The sequence below is a fragment of the Castor canadensis genome, chromosome 15 (assembly GCF_047511655.1).
Source record: "Castor canadensis chromosome 15, mCasCan1.hap1v2, whole genome shotgun sequence".
Taxonomy (NCBI): domain Eukaryota; kingdom Metazoa; phylum Chordata; class Mammalia; order Rodentia; family Castoridae; genus Castor; species Castor canadensis.
In genome coordinates this window covers 77,599,838-77,624,066 of record NC_133400.1, presented here as the reverse complement: position 1 = coordinate 77,624,066, position 24,229 = coordinate 77,599,838, and the positions used below count along the sequence as shown (strand labels likewise).

General features: G+C 34.5%; 1 protein-coding gene across 1 annotated transcript in view; it reads left to right on the top strand.

The window, feature by feature from the left end:
• Positions 1 to 24,229, top strand: part of Malrd1 (MAM and LDL receptor class A domain containing 1) — a 598,455-nt gene that overhangs the window by 76,250 nt on the left and 497,976 nt on the right. The window contains exons 11-13 of the mRNA XM_074056557.1: positions 5,946 to 6,092; positions 10,798 to 10,895; positions 18,420 to 18,593. Of these exons, the coding sequence (XP_073912658.1) occupies positions 5,946 to 6,092; positions 10,798 to 10,895; positions 18,420 to 18,593 (419 nt within the window). The remainder of the gene's footprint in view (positions 1 to 5,945; positions 6,093 to 10,797; positions 10,896 to 18,419; positions 18,594 to 24,229) is intronic.

Below are 24,229 nucleotides of genomic sequence, written 5' to 3'. Positions count from 1 at the left end.
ATTTGAATTTAGAAATACAAAGGTTTTTATAAAGAAAATTTCCAAGTTCATGAGCACAAGCAAAATGCCTTTATCAAATTCAGCTTGCACATGAAGTTTGAATAGCACAAGAATACTTACTGTATGCTGGAGACTTGGTAAATTTTAACTTGTGAAGATGACCAGTTGATAGTCTACAGGTGGTGTGCTTTTCCCAGATGGCACTTCACTCAGGTGCTCTGTCATTACCAAGTTGCTCTTACCTTTAGGTACTATTTTACTGTGTGTAGTTACTGAGCCTGTAACCCAATGGCTCTTCAAAAGCATGTGATTTTCAGTGCTGATAGGACATGGTGGTGTTTTGCTCTCTCTTATATTCCATGTATTTAAGCAGCAGCACCACTGGGAACTAGTTCAAAGAGGCAGCACCTCAAGCCTTGGCCCAGCCTTGCAAACCAAAAGTTGCTCTGTAACAATATCCCAAGTGATTCAGCTGCATCTTAAACTTTGAGAACCACTGTGCCAAGGAGATTTTGAAAATGTAGACAGCTGAGGGAGGAAACAGATGGCATATAAAAAAAATTGACATTAAAAACTAAAGACAAACTAGCTAGAGGGCTCTTGCAATAGAAACATAACTCGAGCATCACTACGCTACCAAACAATAGATTTTTAACATTAATTAACACTATTCTGTATAAAAGAGGAAAGGTGAAAATTCAAACATTTCTGCACACAAGGTTCATTGCAACATTAGTTACAATAGCCAAGATGTTATAACCGTCGGTCTCTGTCAATGGATGAATGAATTAAAAAAATGAGTCTGTATGAATTTCCTTCAACAATGAAAAGAGGGGAATACTGCCATGTGTAACAAGAAGGATGAACCTGGAGGATGTCACACTAAGTGAAATGTGTCAGACATTGGAAGACAAACACTGGGCAATCATATATACATGTGCAATCTAAGAAAGCCAAATACATAGAGAGTAGAATGGTAGTTGTAAGGTGCTCAGGGCTGGGGAAAATGGGGAGATGTTTGTCAAAGGGTACAAACTTTCAGTAATAAGATGAGGCTCTAACACACAGGATGATGTATCGTGCTTCAAAGTATATCTTAAGTGTTCTCATGCTGTGATGTGTTTTTCTAGATAGGGTCTCATGAACCATTTGCCTGGGCTGGCTTTGAAACTCAATTCTCCTGGTCTCTGCCTCCTGAGTAGCTACGATAATAGGCCTGAGCCACCGGTGCCTGGCTTTAGCTACCTTAACTATTCTAAACATTTCACAAGATATACATGTATCAAATATTCACATTATTCATCCTAAATAGATATGATTTTGTCAATTATACATTAATAAATTTGGAAAAATTAATAAAATGCATGTAATACATTTAAAATATTTCTATCAAAATAATTGAAATATGGCATGTACCAAACATATCCAAAGCTATATTTCAGATGATAGTTAAACATTAAATATATCTAATTTTTACACATGTTACTACATTGTGTGAGTGAAATAAGTCAGAAAGTTCCCAAATAGTTAAAATTGTAAGAGAGAAAATAGAATAGTAGTCATATTGCTGAGGGGAGGTGATCATGAAGTTCCTGTTAAATGGGAATGGAGTTTGAGAAGATGGAAAGTTCTGGAAATGGAGTGGTAGTGAACAGTGGGAATATATTTAATGATGCAGAGCTTCACACTTCAATATTATTAAAGTAGATTTTCATCATGAATATTTTCCCACAACAAAATGCATATATATATATATATATATATAATTTTTAATAATGACATACTGATAAGCTAAAATCTTTTCCAGTGTATTCCAAAAAAGATGGAAGAATGGGCAGATCTGTGTTGAAACCAAAATAATTTGGGATTTTCTGTGAGGGGGAAAAAAGGTTTTGCTATTGCTTTTAATTATAGAGTTTTTTTCTTTCTTTTTTTAGATAACTTAAAATGCTAATATACCAGACAGTAATCCCAGCACTCAGGAGGTTGAGGCAGGACTATGGTGAGGTCTAGGCCAGCCTGGGCTTCATAATGAGACTCTGTCTCAATCAATAAACTGTAATAAGATAAAAGATAAAATAAAATGCTAATATGAATTGTAAGATGTCACAAAGAAAGTTGACATAAGATTCATGTCAAAAAAAGTGTAAAGCAAGATTCTTGTGTAGTACCTTTAATATTTTCTATAATACTGTCTCTAGAGCTCTTTCATATTAAAAATTGTTGGATACTAAAATACTTCCTGAGGGGAAGGGAAAATAACCACATTTATCTATATGTCTAGTGTAGCAATGATCCTGTGGCTTTCCAATAATTATTAAGAAAATAATTTTAATATGATCTTATTAAAACCTAACATATGTTCACTAAATGAGATGTTCCCCAGCTACTTCCCATATGCAGCTTTGCTCTTATATCATGCAGAACTGAACTGAAGTGTTCATAAATATTGTAATTTTTATGATCCAGAGTTTTCCTCAGCTGCCACAATGAAATTCTTTTTCTTGTGCCCATATGCTATCATGGTTAAATATGCAAAAGAAAGCTTTGTTATAATCTGAAAATATTGCTCTAACTGATGAACTCTGTGAGAAATTTCTCTGAAACTGAACAATACCATAGACTTCATTTAGAGGTAGTAAATTGTATTGTATAATTTCAGAAAGTTAAAAGAAAAGTGACCAAATAACCAAAAAGCCTGTATATAACTAATGCACTTTATAGAATTTTTTGGTTTTATAAATGTTTAGCATACTTAGTATGACAAGGCATTGCATAATTGCCAATTTGCATTTGATCTTTCTGACTTTCTTCAGATATTTCTTACTTTTACCTTAAATCTTTGAATTACGTAGAAAAAATACTATTAATGAATGCAACTTAACTTAGGCTACTGGAATTTAGCTTGAGTGTACAGTTAAGTTCTAGAATATTTAGTTTTTTGAGCAAAACATCTTTGTAAGTATACCTGAACCAATGTCATCAGTAAAATTTGCTGAGCAACTCACTAAGATTTTACATAGGTGATTATATCGTATTGCTTTCACAAATTTTATGGTGATGAATTTTGAAAATTTATTTTTATTTTTTGAAGGACAGTAGATGTTCAGTGTTCTGTGGAAAGTGTAATAGTTGACATTTTAACTGATAAAACATCTGGATGATGAAAGAAATTATTGAAATTTTCTCCTAAAGTCAGATTTCAACATTTATATAATCCAATGGTGTTTTTATCTTCAATGCTTCTTTCCATCTTTGCAGCTGAATGACACAGTTCAGTTGTGAAGAAGGCATCCAAGGGTTTGGTAATGCATTGATCATGTGGTACTTTCCAGTTTTCACTCATTGTCTTATTGCCATTTCACACCATGGCCTCACTGGGGCGTTAGAAGGTCTACAGCAGCCACTGCTGTCAGTCATAGTGTTGTCTGTATGGACTTGCTTCTTTTGTATAGCAATATGTAATTTATTTCTCCAACATAGAAATGTTGAATTTATGACCCAATTAATGAAAGTGAGAGGAAAAGTTGAGGTATGCATTTTTATGCTAGAGCAACAGACAGAAACGGAAGAAATCCTGGGTCAAGTCAGATATGGGCTTATCCTACCAATGGATGGTTTCTCTGTAGAGGAAGTGTGTCCCTAAGAATTGGGGCTGTCCTTGGGGATAAGAGGAAGGGTTCCTTGGGAAGTTCACAGTCAAGAATTTGGAATCCTAAAGCAATTTTGGAGATCAGGTCTGTATTTGAAGTGTTAAATATTTCTGTACTCCACCAACCCACTTACAGAAACCATGAGGTAGCCTAGACAGTGGCAAAGCTCACAGAAAACTGAGGAACTAGACCAGAAATTTTCTCTGGTGCCAGAGAACACAGTCACAGATAATTTATATGTGCTATGCCTGTGACAAAAAACAGAAGAGACTCCTCTTTGAAGATTAACTTTTTTTAAATAGCCATAAACTATAAACTCTGCAGCTAGAGCTTAGGAAAGAAAACCACATCCAGAAGCAATGAATTTTCAGTTAGGTAGATGGTTAAACTGTATTTCCTTGTCATATTAAGTAATGTGTAGCACTTATTTATTATTGTACTATAGTCAATGTAATTGTTTATATTTGGGGGAAAGTCTATTTTAAGGAGAAAATGGTATTTGCTTATAAAGAAAAGTAAATCTTTTAAGTACTCATCATCTGATTCTGTAAACAAGACTGACTTTGAGACCTAAATGTTTAATTTCCATGTAGAATAAATTTAAGTGACATTGTCATTTCCATTTTTCCCTTCTGTTTTAAGAGTTAGTATGTTAGACCAGATGCAGTGGCTCATATCTGTAGTCCCAGCTACTGAGTGGGAGATCTGGATGACTTTAGTTTGGGGCCAGCCCTGAGCAAAAAGTTAGCTGTGTCCCCCTTCTCAACCAATAAGCTAGGTATGGTGGTGATGACTGTTGTCTCAGCTGTGTGGGGAGATGTAAATAGGATAATCAAGGTCCAGGCAAACCTGAGCAAAAATGCGAGACACTATTTGAGAAATAAGTAAAGCAAAAAGGTGTAGGGGCTTGACTCAAATGGTGGAGCAAGTATCTAGAAATGGGAGATCCTGAGCTCAAATCCCAGTACTGCCAGAAAGAAAAAGTTGATACATTAGTGATGAGGTAGCTGGTCATGAAACCAAACATTTGCAGAGATTTGAAGGTTTTTGGATATTAAGATGTAATAAGCTTATTCAAAATGTTAGCTAAGAAGGAAGCACATAGTAATGGGGTCTTTGCAATTATGAGTCACAATTCTTGGTTTATGGAGGCTTTACAGTTTAAGTTCTGGTGTTAAGAGTCTCAGGTTTAAAATCTAGATGTACCATTTGCTAAAATTTACCTCCAGCAAGTTGCTCAGTACTCTGAGCTCCACTTTTCTCTTTTGGGGATAATGGCATTTACCATACAGGGTACTCAGGTTAGTGTATGTAAAACTCCCAGGATGTACTTGAAACTCAGTGGTAAATGTCTATTGCTACTAAAGATGACAGCATGATCTTAGGGAGCTTGTTAAAGTTGGGAGTTTTGGATAAATGATAATTCCCCTCCCTTCTCCTGGTATTGTAAAAATACTTCTACATAAAGAGAATTTTTTGGAACTTAATTTTATAATTAATTATATTAACATTCCTCAAATTAGTATCTAAGAGGCTTGCTGTTATTTTAGGAAAAGGAAATTTAAGCAATGAGAATTAATTTCTTGAGAGCAAAATCAAGCTGTTGGAATTTCTAGTTTACTATCCAGTGCTGTGAAACCTGCTATTTTTCCTCACTAACTTGGTACCAAAGCTGAGAAAGGTGTTGATGAAGCTGACCCTAAACTTTGGCTTTCCCTAGTAATAGTTCTTTCATGATAAATGTAGGAATTTAACTATTTGATGATTTTTTTTAGTTACGTATTAAGAGAAAAAAAAAGTTCAGAATATCTAATTTACTTGTAATTCCAAAACAACAAAGCATTTAATTTGGAAAAGCTGTTAAAAATAGAATAGTGAAATGAGTGTTGTAATACTGACCTCAAGTTCTTCAAGGTTTTAGGATTAATTCACATCCCCTTTTTTCAATTATTTTTTAAATTACCATCTCAGAAGGTTTATACTTGGCAGGTGAATTAACTCCCTGCAAAGCTTTGTCATTTCAACTGGCATAATTAAATACAATGGAGATGCTCAATTAGGATGAAATATGCCAAACTTGTCTATAGGGGCTCGAAGAGGAGCCATGTTTGTCAGAGAACATGGGAGATGTGTAAGGCTGAAAAAAGGAATGCTATTCCGATCATCAGAAAGCATCTACTACAAAGCAAAGTGATAATGCCCACCTCCTAGGTTTGTTGGTTAAAGTAGTCAATGTTCCAGTGCATACCAACTTCGTTTTTCCTTACTTGTTGTCTTGTCCACATATAACAGCAAATTATCTCACCTGTGACTTTGAGTCTGGTTTCTGCGGCTGGGAGCCATTTCTCAGAGAAGATTCACACTGGGAGCTGGTGAAAGGTCTGAATAATGGAGATGTGCCTTTTCCCAATGCTGATCATACAACAAACACAGATAATGGTAGGACATTTTCCTCTTTTTTTTTTTTAAGTTTTCTTATGTTACAGAGTAATTATACTGTGTATTTTCACTTTTATCTATAGACTCTGTAAATGGAACTCTAGCTTGTTTTGCTTTAAGCTCTCCCAGTGAACTTAATAATTGGTAGGTAATTAAGTTTCCTGAAAGGAGTATTATTTTAATAACAAGTACTTTTTGTTGCATTTAAAATAGTTGAAGTAAAAGCACAGAGAGGGAAAGAACTTTTCAGATAAATCATGTAGTAGGTTTGCCTTCTTTTTTGAGCAATCCAATTTTTGCAAAACAGAAAGAAAAATAGTGTAATCTTCTTTCTGGGAACAGAGAAAAGAGATTTGGCCCTATTTATAAAACAAATTGCAAATGCCTTACAGTTCTTTATAACAAACAATTGTACTTTTTCCCCATCTGTATTTTGAACTGCCATTAAAAATTTTACACATCCTCTGAAAATGAAGGAACCATAACTACACATAGCATTCCAAAATAGCTATGTGAAATGTCAGGAAAAACAGAAAGACTTTTTTGTTTACTTTTTATACAACATTGTATGATATTGCTCATATACTTCAATGTCACATTAGCTTTGTAATCACACATTTGAACTTTTGATCTTTGAAAGTCTTTGAGCATTACTCTATTTATTTCTCCTTTGAGACTTCCAAATAAGCATTCCAAAAATGGATGTTGGCCATAGTTTTAATTGCAATCATTGGAAATTGGGGTTGGTGAATGATGGTGAGAGATTAGGGAGGGAGACTTTAACCATCTATCTGTTGACTACAATTAAAAACCTAGTCCATTATTTAATGGTGCAGTAAGTCCTTAAGTTTTGCTTCTTGGGCCAATGAGCCTTACTGTTTCTTTAAGATTTTGTGGTGGAGTGGCTTAGATTTAAAGTTTAAAATAGAAAGGAGAATAGTAATAATTGGAACTATATGTTAATAGTACATTTTCTCGAAGCTCATATATCATTTTGTTTCTTTTTCTTTGTTCAAACTAATTGCAGAGTGCATAGCATATAGTAGACCTGGGCGTATGGTAATAGGAGTTATAGTCACTGCCTTTCAAGTGGTCTGACTCTGGTAGCTGAAGCAGATAAGCATATAATTGCAATAGGATATGATCCATGCTTCAGTGGGAATGGAGAATGATTAAAATATACTTGAGATGCTTAACTGAAGGAGATAACTTCTGAATGGACCACTGAATAGCAAAGTAACCAGGAAAGCAGCAGCAAGGAATGAGGCGAAGGTGGCAGAACCTAGTGGGGGATGACACAGAACACGGTCTAATTAGAGAAAATATCCAGAAAGAATACAGTAGAGGTTTAGGTAGTTCTTGTTTAGAGAGGTGCATGATGGGACATGAGTATTTTTTTTTTAACGGTTGAGTAGTATTCCTTTGTATGGCTGAACAACAGTTCATTTATCTACTCATCAGCTGTAGGTCTTTTGGGTTGTTTCCAAATGCTGGTGACTAGGAATAATAATATTGTAAAAAATTTTTTCAGCTTTAATTTCCATTTTTATTAAATAAGGAAAACAAGTACTGCATAACATAGTCAATAAGGTTAAAAGAAATGACAGTCTTAAGTATTCAATACAAGGAAAGAAAATGTGGGTATACGAAAACAAAACATAATGATGTAGGTGAAGTAACACATAAAACTCATTCATTCATTTTATTTCTCTCTGGACCTGATTTTTCTTTCTTTTTTTTTTATTTTATTCATATGTGCATACAATGTTTGGGTCATTTCTTCCCCCTTCCCCCTATCCCCTCCCTCTTCCCCCTACCCCCTCGCTACCCGACAGAAACTATTTTGCCCTTATTTCTAATTTTGTTGAGGAGAGAGTATAAGCAATAATAGGAAGGAATAAGTGTTTTTGCTAGTTGAGATAGGGATAGCTATACAGGGAGTTGACTCGCATTGACGTCCTGTGCATGTGTGTTACCTTCTAAATTAAAAATTTTTATACATGTGTTTTTTCCATGACACAGGTGTTTGTTTTTCTTGAGTCCTCTATCTAGTTCCTATGTTATTCCTGTCCCATTGGGAAGTGGTCCAGCTCCCCTTTCAGGTGTTTATTCCCCAGCCTCAGGTAGTTTTTTCTCACTGGTCAGTACCCAGGTGGTGACTAATTGGGGGGGGTTCCCTCTACAGATCCCTGAAGGTTGCTTCCTTTGCATCTGTAAAGAGACAGTTGGAGTACCTGAAAGAGGCAACTCTACTCTATTGTAGAAGCTGCAGTCACAGAGTCTCCCCATGTTTCAATGCTATCTTTTCAACCCAGAGAGATTTTAGACACATGTATAAAAATTGTCAAAGTAGGGAAATGTTACTGCCCCATTTGGCAGCCAGGAAAGTCCAGTCTGTAAGCAGGGAAAACTATGGCTGCCCTCACTCATTTCCCCTTTGAAATCACTGGCCTCTGCTCCTACATTTCCAGTATCTCACATTTGAAAACTACTGTCATTTGGTGAGGAGATTAAATCTGATCTGGTAATTTACTCTGGAGGTAGAATCAGCCTCATTCTGGCTGTTTGTTTGCTTAATTTATTTAATCTGGATATGATGTAGTGTATCTAGCTAACCTCTGTCCAGTGACATGAATATCATGATGAAGCTACAAAATTCATTCTTCACTGTTTCCTTTTAAAGGGTGTTTTTAATTTTATGCAACAGGTAACTATGAGGGAGACCCTTGTATTTTAAAGCAAGATATATATTATGTGTTTAATAAATACTTGCAATTACTACCTTGATCTTTAATACTTCAATTTCCAGTAGCAAAATAGGGGCACTTTTTCTTATTTTTCTGCCAGCAAGAAGCACTTATATTTCTCTTAAAAATTTTTCAGTTTATGGGTATATGTGATTTCTCCAGTAGCCCTTATATCTCATCAAAAATAATCTTCTTAAATGATTCTAATTTCTCAGTTTATCTAGATGTCGTTTAGTGTCACTAAATGATAATTTGCAGGTTTCAATCTAGAGGTTTCAAATTCTTTTTCTAGTATTTTTCTAGGTTTTTGCAGCTAATATGAATGCCACTTTTAAAAAACAGTTTTAGTTGCTGCTGGTAGATAGCAAAATCAATTATTTTTAAAAAATATTGACCTCAAATCCAATGGCTTGGTAATCATATTTGTTATAGCTAAAAGTCCATATTTTTTATTTTCTATGTTCTATTATTTTGATTATTTTTTCTTTCTTTCTAAGTGTTTTTTTAAAATTTTTTATTCATTTAGTCACATGTGCATACATTGTTTGGGCCATTTCTAAGACTTTCTAAGTCTTAAACCTTATGCACATGTACACATGTTTGTGTGTTTCTGTTTTTTGTCAAGCATTGATAGGACCTCTGGGAAATTGTTGAATACAACTAATGATAGATGCTAGACCTGTCTTGTTCTTATCTCAGGGGACGTGCTGTCAATAATTCAACCTTAAGTGCTATGTTTGTGAAAAACAGTTGTCTCTATCAGATAAGAATGTTTGCTTCTACTCATAGTGTACTACATTTTTAAAACAATAATGAAAGTAGGTTAAGATCTGTCAAATGCTTTATTCATCTTCTATTATAATAATCATATGATCACCGTTACCTTTTTTGTTGTTTATAATAAAAACATTTTTTTCAATACTAGACTACTGTAGTCATGACTGAAGCAAACTTCATTGGGTTGGATTTATTTTTTTCATTTATTATTTATTTCTTCATTTCTCTATGTTAATGTTTGTCGATGACTTTTGCATCTGTTAAAATACTGTTTTTTAACATCCTCAGAACAAGTAAGCTATAACTTCCAGGTCATTGCATTAAAGGGGATGCAGGCCTTGCCAAAAGTGTGGTGGAGACAGATGTGAATACTTTTATCCTTGGTTGTTTGGTTGAAGGAGTCTATAAAATAATATATTTTGATAATGAAATCCTTACTTTTTTGTGTAGTCAGACATGCATCCAGGAAAATTCCTGTCTGAATGTTGCATTTTTCTGTCAGAATAGTTGGCTTTCCAAGTTTCCTGTCACTTAGTAATTATCAATGGGCAGGATCAGACCTTGACATTGTCTGGCATAGCCTTCCTTGTAAGTTTTCAATATTCAGTGAAGCTCAGAACGTGTGATCTTCGGCACTGCTAGGAGATGTTATCCCCCTGTACATTCGCCATGGGCACATCCACTGTGGTTAAAATCTAAAAGCAGTTATTTTGTTAAGGTTCAGATTAAATCTTTAATTAAGCTTTCATCCCCTCCAGCACAGACAACAATGTCAAACATGTAAGCCCCGGGAGGAACCAAACTCATTGCATAGTCTCTGATTCTTCAGTATTTTGGGAATAAACTTAAAAATAAAACTCTCATGAGAATTTCCAAAGGGCACGTTGAATAGCTAATTATAAGCTTAGAAACCTCACTTCATTTGGTTTCAAACTCCGTGACATGAGCGAAGGCCATAACAATGTTTGTTTTGGTGTTTTTAATCAATTGAATTTTAGTTTAGATATTTAATGTCATACACGTGAAATGCTTTTGATTATCTACAAAGCTTAATGGCAAATCAGTGAAAATGCAAATTTCTTTATCTGATTTACAGTTGAAACACATGCAAGGATACAGCAGAGAAGTTGTAAATGTTCACTAGAATGGGTGTCCCTACGACTGTGCATTTGTTTTTGCAGGATCATTTATTTCTTTCTGGGCACGTAAGTCCCCTGGGATGGCCAGGCTTGGAAGTCCTGTTCTTACCAAATTGCTCACAGCCTCTGCTCCATGTCAGGTAACCAACTCTTCCGAATTTCTATTGGCCATTTCATGTTTAATAATGATTGAGCTTAGGTTACTGTGTTAGTAAATGCCTACCATGTTTTAATACCATTTGCATGAGGAATTAAGAGATTTATATTTACCATTTCTGCATGAAATGTCACATCGTTCCAAAAGAGCATTTGCAAAACATAACCTATACCATTCTTTAAGGGGGGGAGCTATTAAAGAAGATTTCAGTTGTTTTATGTTGTCTTCATATTGTTCTTTCAGTTGCCTAGTCCTATGGTTGCTTGTTGCCTAACTTAATTGGCATTTTGTCCAACTAATGCTGAGTAAAATAAAATCAATCAAATAAGTGCTTGTTGAAAAGACAATGAAAGAATGAAAAATTATAAATATATACAGTAAAAATAAATACATTTACTGAAATTGTGTTTTTCATTTGGTTATCTGATTCCATGAAAACAGACAGCAGGAAGTTAAATATTCATTCCATTTCAGCAGCACAATGAAGAACACAGGGCTTTGGATTTGGCACAGATTCAAATTTCAGTTTTGCCACTTTCCAATTATGATACAAATATACCAAATTGTATATTGCCTTTGAAACTTGGTTTCTATAGTGCGAACATAACTATTAGTGTGCCTTCTTTTTTGTGGTACTGAGAATTGAACTCAGAGCCTCATAATTGCTAGAAAAGCACTGGCTTGGGAATGAGATCTTCCTACCACTATCTCCTGAATGGCAAATAGTTGGGACCCCAGGTGTGCACCACAGTGCCCAGCTAGTGTAACTTCTTCACGCAGTTGTGAAGATTAAAATGTGACTGAACAAAGATCCTAGAAAAGTATTTGGCACAGAGGAGGAATTCACTAAACATACGTTATTTACTCTTCATAAAACTAGGACCTAACAAGATGTTTGTTCAGCTTGCCTGGTTTTCAATCCTTTTGAAAATTCCAACATGCCTCTAGATGTTGGGATTTCAGTTCACTTTTTTTGCCTTTACTTATCAGAAAACAGTGAAGAGATCAATACTGCAGCACAGGAAATTCATTGCCTATAAATAGGGTTATAGCAGTTTACTCAGCTATTCCTGATGATAAATTACATATCATTCAGAGGTATAAATCTAATTATATTTTCAGCTTGGTTTAAGTCTGAGTGGAAGTGCCCAGAGTTCCTAATAGGCTGCCCTCTTTTATAAATTTTCTTTGTTTTGTTCCCTTGTTTCTTTGTAGGAATAAGCATGAAAACAAATGTAAAAAAAAAAAATGCTTGTCTCCATGTCAACCTCATCCAAATGCCCTCTAAAAGCTCGCACCTTTTCTTTGTTTTAATTAAACCCTATGTGATAGAAAGAAAGATATAGATTATTTTAAAGGATCCCCAGAAGCACTTGCTAGTACTTTACAAGCTAATTGAGCTTTAATTCAAGGTCATACACTGATATATATAAAGACATTGAATGCAAATAAAGTGTGTTAATGCTGCCTGATTTACATATACTTAGAAGCAACCATTAAATGCCGATAGACATTCCTAGAACTTGTTGCGTGTCACTGAAAAAACATATATATATTTTTCTTTTTGAAAATGTTTTACTTTTCCTATCATTGTAGGCTTGCTGATAGTCATAAATTTGTGGCTATTGGGATTGATTTTCAATTTATCATCTTTTTCACTGTAGGACATTTTGCTTTATTTTTGTTTAAATGTGCAGCATCACTGTGGGAGGTGTCTCGCAGTGAATACATTGTTATAGACAGTTTAGATACTTGCTGGTTTACTTCTGAACCAAGGCTTCAATCTCTAAAGGCTTCCATTACCATCTTAATGCTTTGCCTTGTCGTTGTGTAAAGTAACAATGCTTCAAAGAGCCATTATAGACTGACAGAAGTATGCGTGATTCCCTTTTGTCTGTATGTGTTTGAATTTTAGTAGTCTTTGAGTTGGAAGGATATCTATATGGATTACTTTATAATACTTTCCAGCTTAGGAAGTGGTAAAAGACTGCCAGAGGGGGACTATTTATAGTGAGAGATCACCACAGCTAATGTTCTATAGAAAAAGATTTTTTTCTCAGAGTAAAAATATGACCTTTGTATGTTGGTGGGTAACATGTGCTTCTTTCTTTCATGAAGTTACAGAATGAATAAGCAAACAATCCAAATATTCTTTTCTTCTTGTGTAATCAGAGAATGTAGCTGATCCTCTAGTTTGGAACATATTGATAATAGCTGTTTTCATGGAACAAATGTTATTCATTATAAAATGATAAAGGAAAGCAGTGAGATAACCCAAGTTGGGCACTTTGATATGATTAAAGCCTTCATTATATGAAATTATGTGATTTTTCCCCCCTCACAATCATATCAGGCAGGATTTTTTTTTGAAAGGACTTTAAAGGAGTCTAAGCTTTCTTGTGAGTCGCCTTTTCTAATAGCACAATTTTAGCATCATTTTTTCATGAATTACCCTTGTACTTTTTGTATGGCCAACACATGGTACCAACATGCACAGTTGTTCCTGAATCTTATCATTGTTCAAGATGTGGACTTTAATTTTCCAGCTTCAAAAGTCACTTCAGCCACTGGTGGAAACTTGGTACATTTCCTTGAAATAAGAGGTAGGACAAAGAAAGAACACGTGGACACCAGAAGCTTCTATTTCTTATTGATGTTGAAATGTGGTTACTGTTAACAATTAACTAGGAAATATAAACTATGACGGGGATTAATGGGGTATTAATATTTCCTGAGTCTTCGTATTTGAGTTACTGTACAAAAACATAGCAGTTTCCTTTTAGGATTTTGCAATGAAATACAGGAAGATTGATAATATGAAACATTAGTTTTCAATATTAGTTTATAAATTTATATTTCATTTCTTTTTAATTCTCCAGCTTGTTTTGCAATTATTTTAATGTTCCTTCAATTAAAAATAATTCATAAAACTTTTTTTTAATGTGAGTGAAGAAATCAGGACAAAGAGAGATGCAACAAGAGATGTTTGGTTCTCAAAATAAAGTTTATTAGGACCAGGAAATACATTTGAGTCTAGGTTTTCCAGAAGCCCATGTAGGGAGGAACTTATGTTGCTCAGAATCAAGGAAGTAAAAAGGAAAACAGTAGTTCTGAGACTTCTGCTGTGAATGTGCACAATGATACCAGTCTATCTCTGGTTTCATACACATGTATTCCTTCCCTATACTGCTAATTACAGTTCTCAAAACTGGGAATATAATAGCAACTGTGTAAGTCTGCTCTAACCAATGAGAGAAATTTGTGAGAAACTCAGTGAGAAATACTGCAAGAGGGTGAGCATGGTTCAATAGTAACTATGAAATTCTTTCAAAGAGTTTTGAAAGGCTGTGTCTTATAATTTACATAGAGTCAACAAAGAAAGGAGATAAACTCATGGCAAAACATAATTTGAAACAAGTCACTATGGAGTGTGGCTTGGAATGACGTAGTTACACTCTGCTCCTTGGTTGTGTTGTTTAATCCAGGTATAGATGTTAGATTTTCTGATAGATACCAGAGGAAGCTACAGTCCATGGAGGAAGGGTTGAGCAGGTGGTCTCCCCCTTTGGACATGGTCAGATCACATACAGATCGTGATTTCAGTGAGCACAAGAGATTTCAGTCAGTACGATAGAAGTTTAGCAATGCTAAATTTGTACTTGAGCTTATTCAGGTCAAGAATACTCAGCATGAACGTAATTATGGTTAGGAACTATAAAAGTCACTATGGTAATACATGGTGAAGGGTGTGTGTGTGCGTGTGTGCGTGTGTTGCCTATGTGTGTTGGAGACCCTCCCCCACACACATAGCCTTATTCCCAGCTAGACTTTTAGCAGCCCCAGATATCTTAACTTTGTTTCTTTTCTTTTTTTATTTCTTAACTTTTTGGGCTCTTCTTGTTATTCTAGATCTTCTTATCTTACACTAGACTTCAGGAGATACAGCAGGTGTGGCAAAAACCAGGCCAAGCAACACATAAGTGTTCAATGTGAAATGGGGCCCTGAGGGTTTGGAAAACAAATGAGAAAGGACAAAGGATGTAAATATCTGACCCAGGAACTTTGAAATTGGGAAGCAGTAGAAACAAAGATCACGGAAAGGATGAGGAATGCAGAAAGTTTGAGAATTTTGATTAGAGATAGATCAAAATCAAATGAAAAAGAAAGCAGAGAAATAAAAAAAAATCACTTTAAACTTCTAAACAATGTCCTGGAGTGTCTGTTGCAGAATTAACTGACAGAAAGCCTTAATACTCCTTTTTGGGAGGGCACAATACAGACCAAAGAGCAAGTGGTACTGAGATTATCACACTTTCTGCAAACAAATTTATTACTCTCCAATCTCATTTGTCACACCCTCATCCCTATTTCGTAACTGCCTATTGCTTGTAGTGAAATAAATTATATATCTGATGTATATTTGTCTTTAATATAAGTGAGATCACAATATAATTATACAGAATAAAATAATTCGAGCTTTAGTTTTCTCTCTTTGTTGGGAGTTTTTTTTTTTTTTAAAAATCAGACACAGGATCATCTTGCTTTGTAGCCCAGGCAGGCTTCAAAGCCTTGAGATTGTCCTGTGTCACCTCCTAAATAAATTCTGGGGTTACAGACATAGGCATATATAGGCCACCAGGCTTGACTTTTTTAACCACTGAAAATTTCTTGAATACAATGATTCAGAGTCTTGAATAGTCACAGTACATTTAAAAAATGTGGGCTCCAGTGGCTCACGTCTGTAATCCTGTCTACTTGGGAGGCTAAGATTAGGAGGATCATGGTTTGAGGCCAGCTGGGGAAAATAGTTCCTAGGACACTATCTCCAAACAACCAGAGCAATATGGACTAGAGTTGTGGCTCAAGCTGTAAAACATCTGTTTTGCAAGCATGAAGCCCTAAGTTCAAACTCCAGTCCCACTACCCATCCCCAAAAATGTGCCTTAGTGAAAACCCAAGCTAAATAAAGTCATGTCTTTTACCTTTTTATTGAACTACTTTTCAATTAATCAGGTTTAAGTCAAGAAAATGATTTCCTTTAATAATTATAAGTAGAAAGTGGAATTTAATGATTGCTATAATTTTCTTAAAAAATTCTATGCAGCTCTGTTTATTACAATATCCTACAGTGAAAGAAAATTTCCTCTGCTAGGTTCAATAGGATAATCAATAGCTACATATAGCTACTGAGCATTTAGGATATGATGAATGTAACTGAGACATTTAATTTTTCACTTCATGTCATTTTAATTAATTTAAGTTTAAATAGCTACACTATTTTTATGCCTTTGCCATTATACTTCAGTGATCCTGATCTTTTTCCTTTTATCCCTGAAAGATTCTAGGCTCCTAGCGAAACATAAAGTCTTAAACATTTTTCTGACACAGAGCAGGTTCTCTCTCTCTCTCTCTCTCTCTGTCTCTGCAAAATGTTTATAAACATTAAGCACTGGATAAGCAGTCCACTTATTATGTACAAATTGCTATAATAGGTTATGCATGGAATTTACACAATGCCCCATAATTTTGAATTTGTGACTCAGTGTCTTACCAGACCGAGAGCCACAGAGTTTCTATGCTTAATGAATAGCTATCTGAAATCATAGTTGTATTAACTTTTGTTTAATGATTTCGCCCTTAATAATACTACATTTGAAAGAAGTCTTTGGAAAATTTCTTGGCATATAATAAGCTAAAAAATTGTGTTATCTACAATGCAAATTCTCTGTTGATTTTTGGCAGTACTATGGAAATTCTCTTAAAAGAGTAAATTAAATATAAATCATAAGCTCTTATCCCATTGAATGTGGATCCCTTTGGCACTTATGCTTAGTATGCTATTAAAATAACTTCACGATGGTGAAGTACTGAGTGACGGTTTGACAGCTTGAAATTCTGATGGGCATGCACCTCTCTTGTGCAACTACTTTTAAAGCTCTGTTTTGCATATTTACAAGTTGGGAACATGGCGAAACTTATAGCAAGGATCTGAAATTTAATTGCAATTGGGGAACATGAATCCTCTCTTTCCATAGTATTTAATTAAACACTTCTATTGGTCTTTACCTTTCTAATTTACCTGTCAAGGTCTGAATTTAGGTAAGCAAGATAGCAAAATTTAAAATGAAATGGGCAATCAGAAGAAATTTTTGATCAGATAATGGAAATTATATACATATTGAAAGCATATGTACCAGTTTGGAACATAGAATGCTTGGCGTTTTGAACAGAACAATTTTTTAAAGAACATATAAAGCATTTTTTACCAACTAAGAAGCAACATCTTTGAATATTTTAGTTTTCTTTAAAATGTTTATACAGATTTAGGGTTTTCTGTATGATAATAAAAAGGACAAAAATGACTGCAGTGTATCTGAACTTTGTTTTGTGGAGTTTTGGTTGATATATTTTATAAAGTAAATAATTTAATTGGTGATGAAATTAATTTTGTCTTGTATAGTCCCAGGTACTCAATAAGTGCTCAGTAAATATTGGTAGAACAAATGAGCGCCGAATTCCATGTTACAGCTTCTGCTGTCAGCACCAAAACTATTCCTCTTTCTCTGTTGTCTTCATTATATAGTTAAGCCATCAAACCTTTAGATTATGTCATCATTAAAGATGATTAGGAAGGAAAATGATTAAGGCTCACTAACCTCCCAAAGATTATTTTCTTACTTGGCTTACATTATTGGTGAACTACTCCCATGAGTTCTCAAGCTCATTAATAATGTCACAACAGAGAAGAAATTAATTACAATTATTCATTATAATTTTCCTTTGCCTGAGAAAACAGATTTTCAGGGATACTTTTTCTTGGTGTGCTATCTAAAGCACTAAGTGAAACTGTGACACTTGACTTTGTAACTTTGAATCACAATGCATAGCTCCAAGATTTATAAGAAGCAAGAATGCTGGACGCAGTGGCTCACACCTGTAGTCCTAGTTTCTTGGGAAGTAGAGGTTGGGAGGATTGTGGGTTGCTGGAGGCCAGCCCAGGCAAAACGTTCACAAGATCCCCATCTCAACCCATGGCTGGCTCCAGTAGTGTGTCTGTCATCTTAGTTGCAGGGAAGCATGGATAGGAGGATTACATTACAGTCCTGTCTGAGCATAAAGCAAGACCGTATCTTAAAAATAACCAAAGCCAAAAGGACTGATGGAATGGCTCAAGTGGCAGAGTGCCTGCCTCACACACGAGAGACTGAGTTAAACTGCCCGTAAAAATATATGTCCTTAAACTTGTCTTGCCTATATGTTATCATCCCATTTACATTGACACCTTTTTGGCATGTGCTTGTGTAACTGCCTTGAGTCATTTTTTTAAGGGAGAAACATAAAGTATGGCCAAGGGGCTATTTGCATTTTCTGGGATGCACACTTGGAGGAAGGGAAAATTGAGAAAATTAGACTTACTACCAAAGTAGTTTGAGATATTTTAAATTATAGAAAAAGTACAAGAGATAAGGAAATAGAATATTTACATCATTCAAAACTTTTTTTCCAGGTGCAGTTTTGGTATTATCTGTCTGAGCATTCATATCTCTCAGTTTTTACAAGAACATCACTAGATGGCAAATGGCAAATGCAAGGGGAAGTGATTGGATTCTCTGAGTCTCACTGGAGCCAAGCAAAAATCAATCTCTATTCAGAAGCTGGAGAGTGTACTCTGCCTTTCCAGGTAAGCACTTCAGAAATGAATATAACTAAGTAGAAGATATTTATTTAATGCTAGTCCTTTCAGACAATGAAATAACATATGTATGATAAATTTAGTACATATTAATAAAAGAGACAGACTCATGATGAAGAATGAGTAGAGAGGTTGTTTTGATGAAGTGCTCAAGACTTAGATTTGGAAGAATAGCAAAAATGGAGATAAGCATTAAAAAGGATGGCAGAGAGAAGAGTGAATTGAAAGAATGTTTTTCTAAGTGAAGATGGTGAATTCTGTGAAGTGGAGAAAAGACTCTGACTTGGTCTACATTTTCATTTAATCCTATTGCCTCATTGTCTGCTGTCCATTTTTAAATTTTATTTTATTAATGTGCTGGAGGTACATTGTGATATTTACAAAAGTTCTTATAGTATGTCATAGTTGAATTCACGCCTTCCATCATTATTTTCCTTTATCTCCCCTCCCCCCATTCTTGGAGTAGTTTCAACAGGTCTCATTTTTCCATTTACATATGTGTGTTCACAAAATCTGTACCATATTCACCCTCCTGCAGCCTCTCCCCACATCCTCCTCTATCCATTAACATGAGGATTTTTTCAATGTTTGATGTGATTGTCTTGGTTAAATACAAAAGATGGCAATAGTAGGTTATTAAGTGGATGTTCCAATTTCTAACTCCTGGACATAATGTCTTTCTTGGTGACATTTGAAAAAAATAATTCTAGAAAATAAATTGGAGGATGGAATGTAATTCCGCCACCTTTCCAGTCAGGTACTCCAAGTTCTAGTCTCTGTTGCAGCTCATTGGTTAAAGTAACTATACAAATACTATCTTTGAGCTCTCTATTTGCTAATCTTTGAAATCCATAATGATGATGAACAAAATATTTCAGGGATGTCTGAGCATTAAAGAGATTGTAGTTAAAATGGTGACTGTATACATGGACTCTGGAGCCTGGTTTCAAGCCCAAGTGTACAGTCATAGGGAACTTACTTAAGTTTTCTGTGTTTTTGTGTCTTCTATCAGTGTGGGCTGGGAGCATGACTGTTGGGGCTTTGGGGTCCCTGATGAATAGCAAACCTCACCTGGTCCTCATTTCTGGACCAATTGAGATAAATGTAGAAGTCAAGCAAAGAATGAAATATTTGGGAACAGATGTCTTTACAATCTATAGTTACATATTTAAAATAATACTTGACCTCAGGATAAATAGATTTACACAGAGAATAACTGACTGTGGAGGAAAATAGGGGAAGACTTTTTGATTAACCAGAGATAGTATCAGAATTCATGCCTGCTGGAGACAGGCAAGCTATAAGTGGTAGAAGGGAATGGGCTGACCATGCACAGTGCCTTCTTCTAACATCAGAAATCAGTTACATCCTGTTCCTCTTATAGGAAAGAGTAAAGGGTAAGTAACAGTAGTGTCACTGCAGGGAACTTCCTTCCTGTAGAAGTAGGAGAAAGGGGAGTAAGCAACAAATCCTATGGGTATTCTCTACTTTATAGAATTAATTTAAGGAATAAATGGCTTATATATGTAAAGCACATACTCTGGAATGGATTAAACTCACATATGGTAGGTATTTATTATTGCTGATGTTATTACTTGCATATTGTCTGGGAGTAGTAGATACTTTAAAAATATTAATATTTTTTATTGAGAAAGGAAATCTCCTCTTGACCAGAACTCTAAGCTCAATCCTTAGAGGTCTCTGCTTAGAGGGAGGACTCCAAATACTCCTGATTCTCAAGGGTAAATTTATGATTCCACACCCACATTTAATGGACATAGCCACATTGGTAGCTCTTAGTGGAGAAGCATTGGATACAAAGGTAGTCATGGAGTCACCTCGGTGTCAATCTCCATTGCATTTGACAGGACAAGCAAAATACAGACAATCTGATTGCTTGCCTCCTGTGGCTATATTCTCCATAACATTGTTTGTATTAGGTTAATTTTAGCTGGAATGAAATTTAACAAGAGGATCTATCAGAGTTTACTGATAATTAACATATTGAGAAGAAAACAGAATGTGCTTGGTTAGGCCTAATTATTTGAGAAATATGAGTTGAAATTCATGTCATTCATTTCGACAACTGGAAGCTGTCATTGACTTACTGTTATTATTATTATTGAAGTCTTTCAGCATCTGTATTTTTTCCTCTTTAATACTACTACTACTACTGTTTTTTTTAAGTTTTGGATTTACTTTGCTTTGCAATGCAAATTGAGAGTATCCCTTATTATCTGAGGGGATAATAACTAAATTGTAGACTGACCAGTGGCTTGGTAAGAGTTTGTAATAGGGTGGCAACAAACTGTGTTACTATTCTCTCCAGCCTTGATGCAGGATTCTTGCTGGGCCTTGTACCTATTTACTTCATCCCAGGGAATGTAGGAGTTTTCCATTGTGTCTCCCCTCTTCCTTCCTTAATCCTTTTATAAGCTGGATATAATACACATTTTCTTTACAAACTAGTCAAGTAATAAAAAAAGTCCCTCAACTTTTGCCAGCAATTTTTACCATTAAAGGTCTACAATCTCTAATCAGCAATTTAGAAATTTAAATTTGTAAAGTGATAAACTTTGGAGAAATGAATTGAGAGGCAAAACCTAACCTGACCTGAATCAATATGAGGTTGTTAGGCAGTTTGTTTAATGATGGGTTTGATTATACAGTGTTGATCCTACCTCCTTGAGGGTATCTTGTAATAAACACTACTACTGTTCTATTAATATTCTCAACTCTGAGCTATACAAATCTCAAAACCCATCTGGCTCCCAAAGACTTTACATAAGGACTTCTGAGTCATCTATATTTTACACACTCATATATATATATGAGTATATTTATATAAACATACATACATGTATACTCACACATCAAATATATGACAATATTTAATACATTAATGACATATATTTGTTAAACATTTCAAGCTAGTAGCAAATGCATAGAGAAATGGATATACATGTTCTCACACCTCAACATTTTGTTTGCTTATAATATTAATGTTTGTTTGCCTGTAAAGAGGCAGCTTTTGTCTTCTTTGTATCTTTTTTTCATACCATTCTTGTCTTCTGCAGAAAAAACAAAAACTCATAATGTTGGTATCAACCTGATTTTTTTAAGTGTATTCTCAAAAGCATGGAAATACATGTGAGAATTTAAGCTATGTACAGTTCTACACCATTTTTTATCAACAGTGGAGAAGATACTATAAATATAAATATCTTCTATGATTTAAGTATTCATGTATTTTGATTGCCTTCTTAGAAACAGACTAGAATTTGGGGACTTTAAGTTTAGTGGCGACCTTAGTCATGGTCTGGTTACCAGTTCAGTGTAACTAAGCTCTGAACATATTTAAATAGGGTAATCTCATCCAATCCAAGTATTGGAAAGAAGAAAGGCATTGGACTATGTGACCTCTCTATTTCCATTTAGCCATGAAATTCAGTCAGTATGGTCTTTTTTATGTCAATTTTAAATCATAACAGAGTACAAAGTGCTTTGAGTTTCTTATAAAACAAACAGTACCAGTTGGTAGGATGTTCATTCTTCCTCCTGGCAAAGGATTAGGCTTGTTATTCTTCTATAAGAACACCAAATTAACAGTATTTTGACATTCTTCCATTACCTGGGTGGTTTTATTGGAAAAATTCAAGTCAAGTACTTAATAAGTATTCATTCTAATGTGGTTTTAACTTGGTCTGCTCATGTTTGGCTGCTCTGATTTTCACACAAATACACTCTTTAATTTGTGATTTCTTCTTATCCTAATTTATGATCTCAGTTTTAGTATATAAAGGGAAATTTTCTGAGTCTGTCTATTGATTTCAAATTGGTCCACCATCTGTAAGTTCCTGTTTGAACATAATTATATCATACTTTAGAGTTCATCTTCAAATGACTCTTCTGTGAAATTTTCCACAATGATTGATACTGTGTTCATTCTTTATCAGCATCAATGACAATTTCCTGGTGTTGTTTGAAGGTTCAATGAAGGGTAAGATTTGTAATGCAAAAGTAAAAGCTGATCTAGTCTCTGTAACACTACTGTATCTTCACTCTTCTTTATCTCAGGCATATTAAATCTTGTTTGGTCAGGTAGCTCTGTTATGCAGTATCTGCTAAGGATCAGAATCTCTTTATTTCATTATGGTGATCAGTGTAGCATAATTAGCATAATCACCAGTGGCTCAGGTTACATATTTTCATCTAATTGCTTCTATTCTTTACTTCCTTTTCTTTAACTTGCAAATGAAAACAAAAATAGTACTATCTTCGCAAGCTTGAAAAATGTAAATGTACCCTGCATATAGTAAGTGCTAAATAAAAACTGGCTATTGCTTTTATTATTGATACCACCATCATTCCTCAAAAATTATCATATTCTAATTTTGTTCTTCTTCTCACCATATTCCCATTTTCTCTTAGATTCATATTTACTTTTGTCTTGTTCTTTTATAGCACAAGATATATGAATAGACTAGCAGAGTATTTTTCTGGGAAAGCTTGTAGTTTTGCAGGTGTAGAAAGTAATCACTTGATTGTGGACAACATTTATGAGTTGTGGTTTATGAAAGCAACAAATTATTTTGCTCTTTCTGGGAGCAAAATAACTGCATAAAATAAACCCAGCAAGATCTTGAAAAACAGTTTTTGAAGGGATATATGTATATATTTGGTTTGAAATTTAAATTCTCAAATTACCTAAAGAATCTTATAAAATGAAGTTCTTACTTTATCATAGTTGCAATATTTTTCTAAACAACCTTTTTCACTTACTAGTCATTGATACTAAATAGACTCAACTATATTTGGCTAGTGAAATTATCAGTACTCACTAGCTCTCTTTGATCACAGCTCAAAATATCAGCTTAGTTTAAAAAAAGCAATGAAAATCTGAGTAGGTAAGATCATTTTAGAACCATGACATGATAATTATCTATAGTTATAAATTGGTAAGACAAAATAAACATTTTTCCTTTAAAATTTGGGTGATTTTAATTAACGGTAGAATTACACTCCTATTACATGGTAGTGAAGTAATAGCAGTGAAGATGGCCTAATACCATTTTAATTTGACTTTTGAAGTTATGTTTAAAATTACATTTTGTCATGAATCAAACAGAAGTTTCCCTTTAGGTGAAATGAAATAACCACATCTTAAGGATCTATCTGTGGGTCACTTCCCAGGCCTCAGCAATTCCATTAGGAGATTAGGAGTATAGATCTCTCTAGGACCACAGAGAAATACCTACAAGATTCTCTCTTTTCTCTAGCTTTTCTTTGAGTAGCAAAGACCTTCAAATATAGTGATCAACAAATGACTATCTAATGAGTCTGAAGAGTTAAGCACCTGTATTTTAATGGGCTTTACCATGAGATGTTCTATAATAATAAGTAAAAGGAGAATTCCTTAAAATTTGTAGCTGTCTAAAATAAGTTATAATTACTTAATAGTGTTAATGTATTTCTAAATCATAGTGCTTGTATACATTTCACCAAAACTGTTCTCTAAGACCCATGTTTTTATTTTCTGCCTCTTATAGGAAAACCACATTTCATAATTGGTCCAGATTTTACAGAAGCCAGCTTTAGTCAGAATTGTAAAAATTATTAAAATT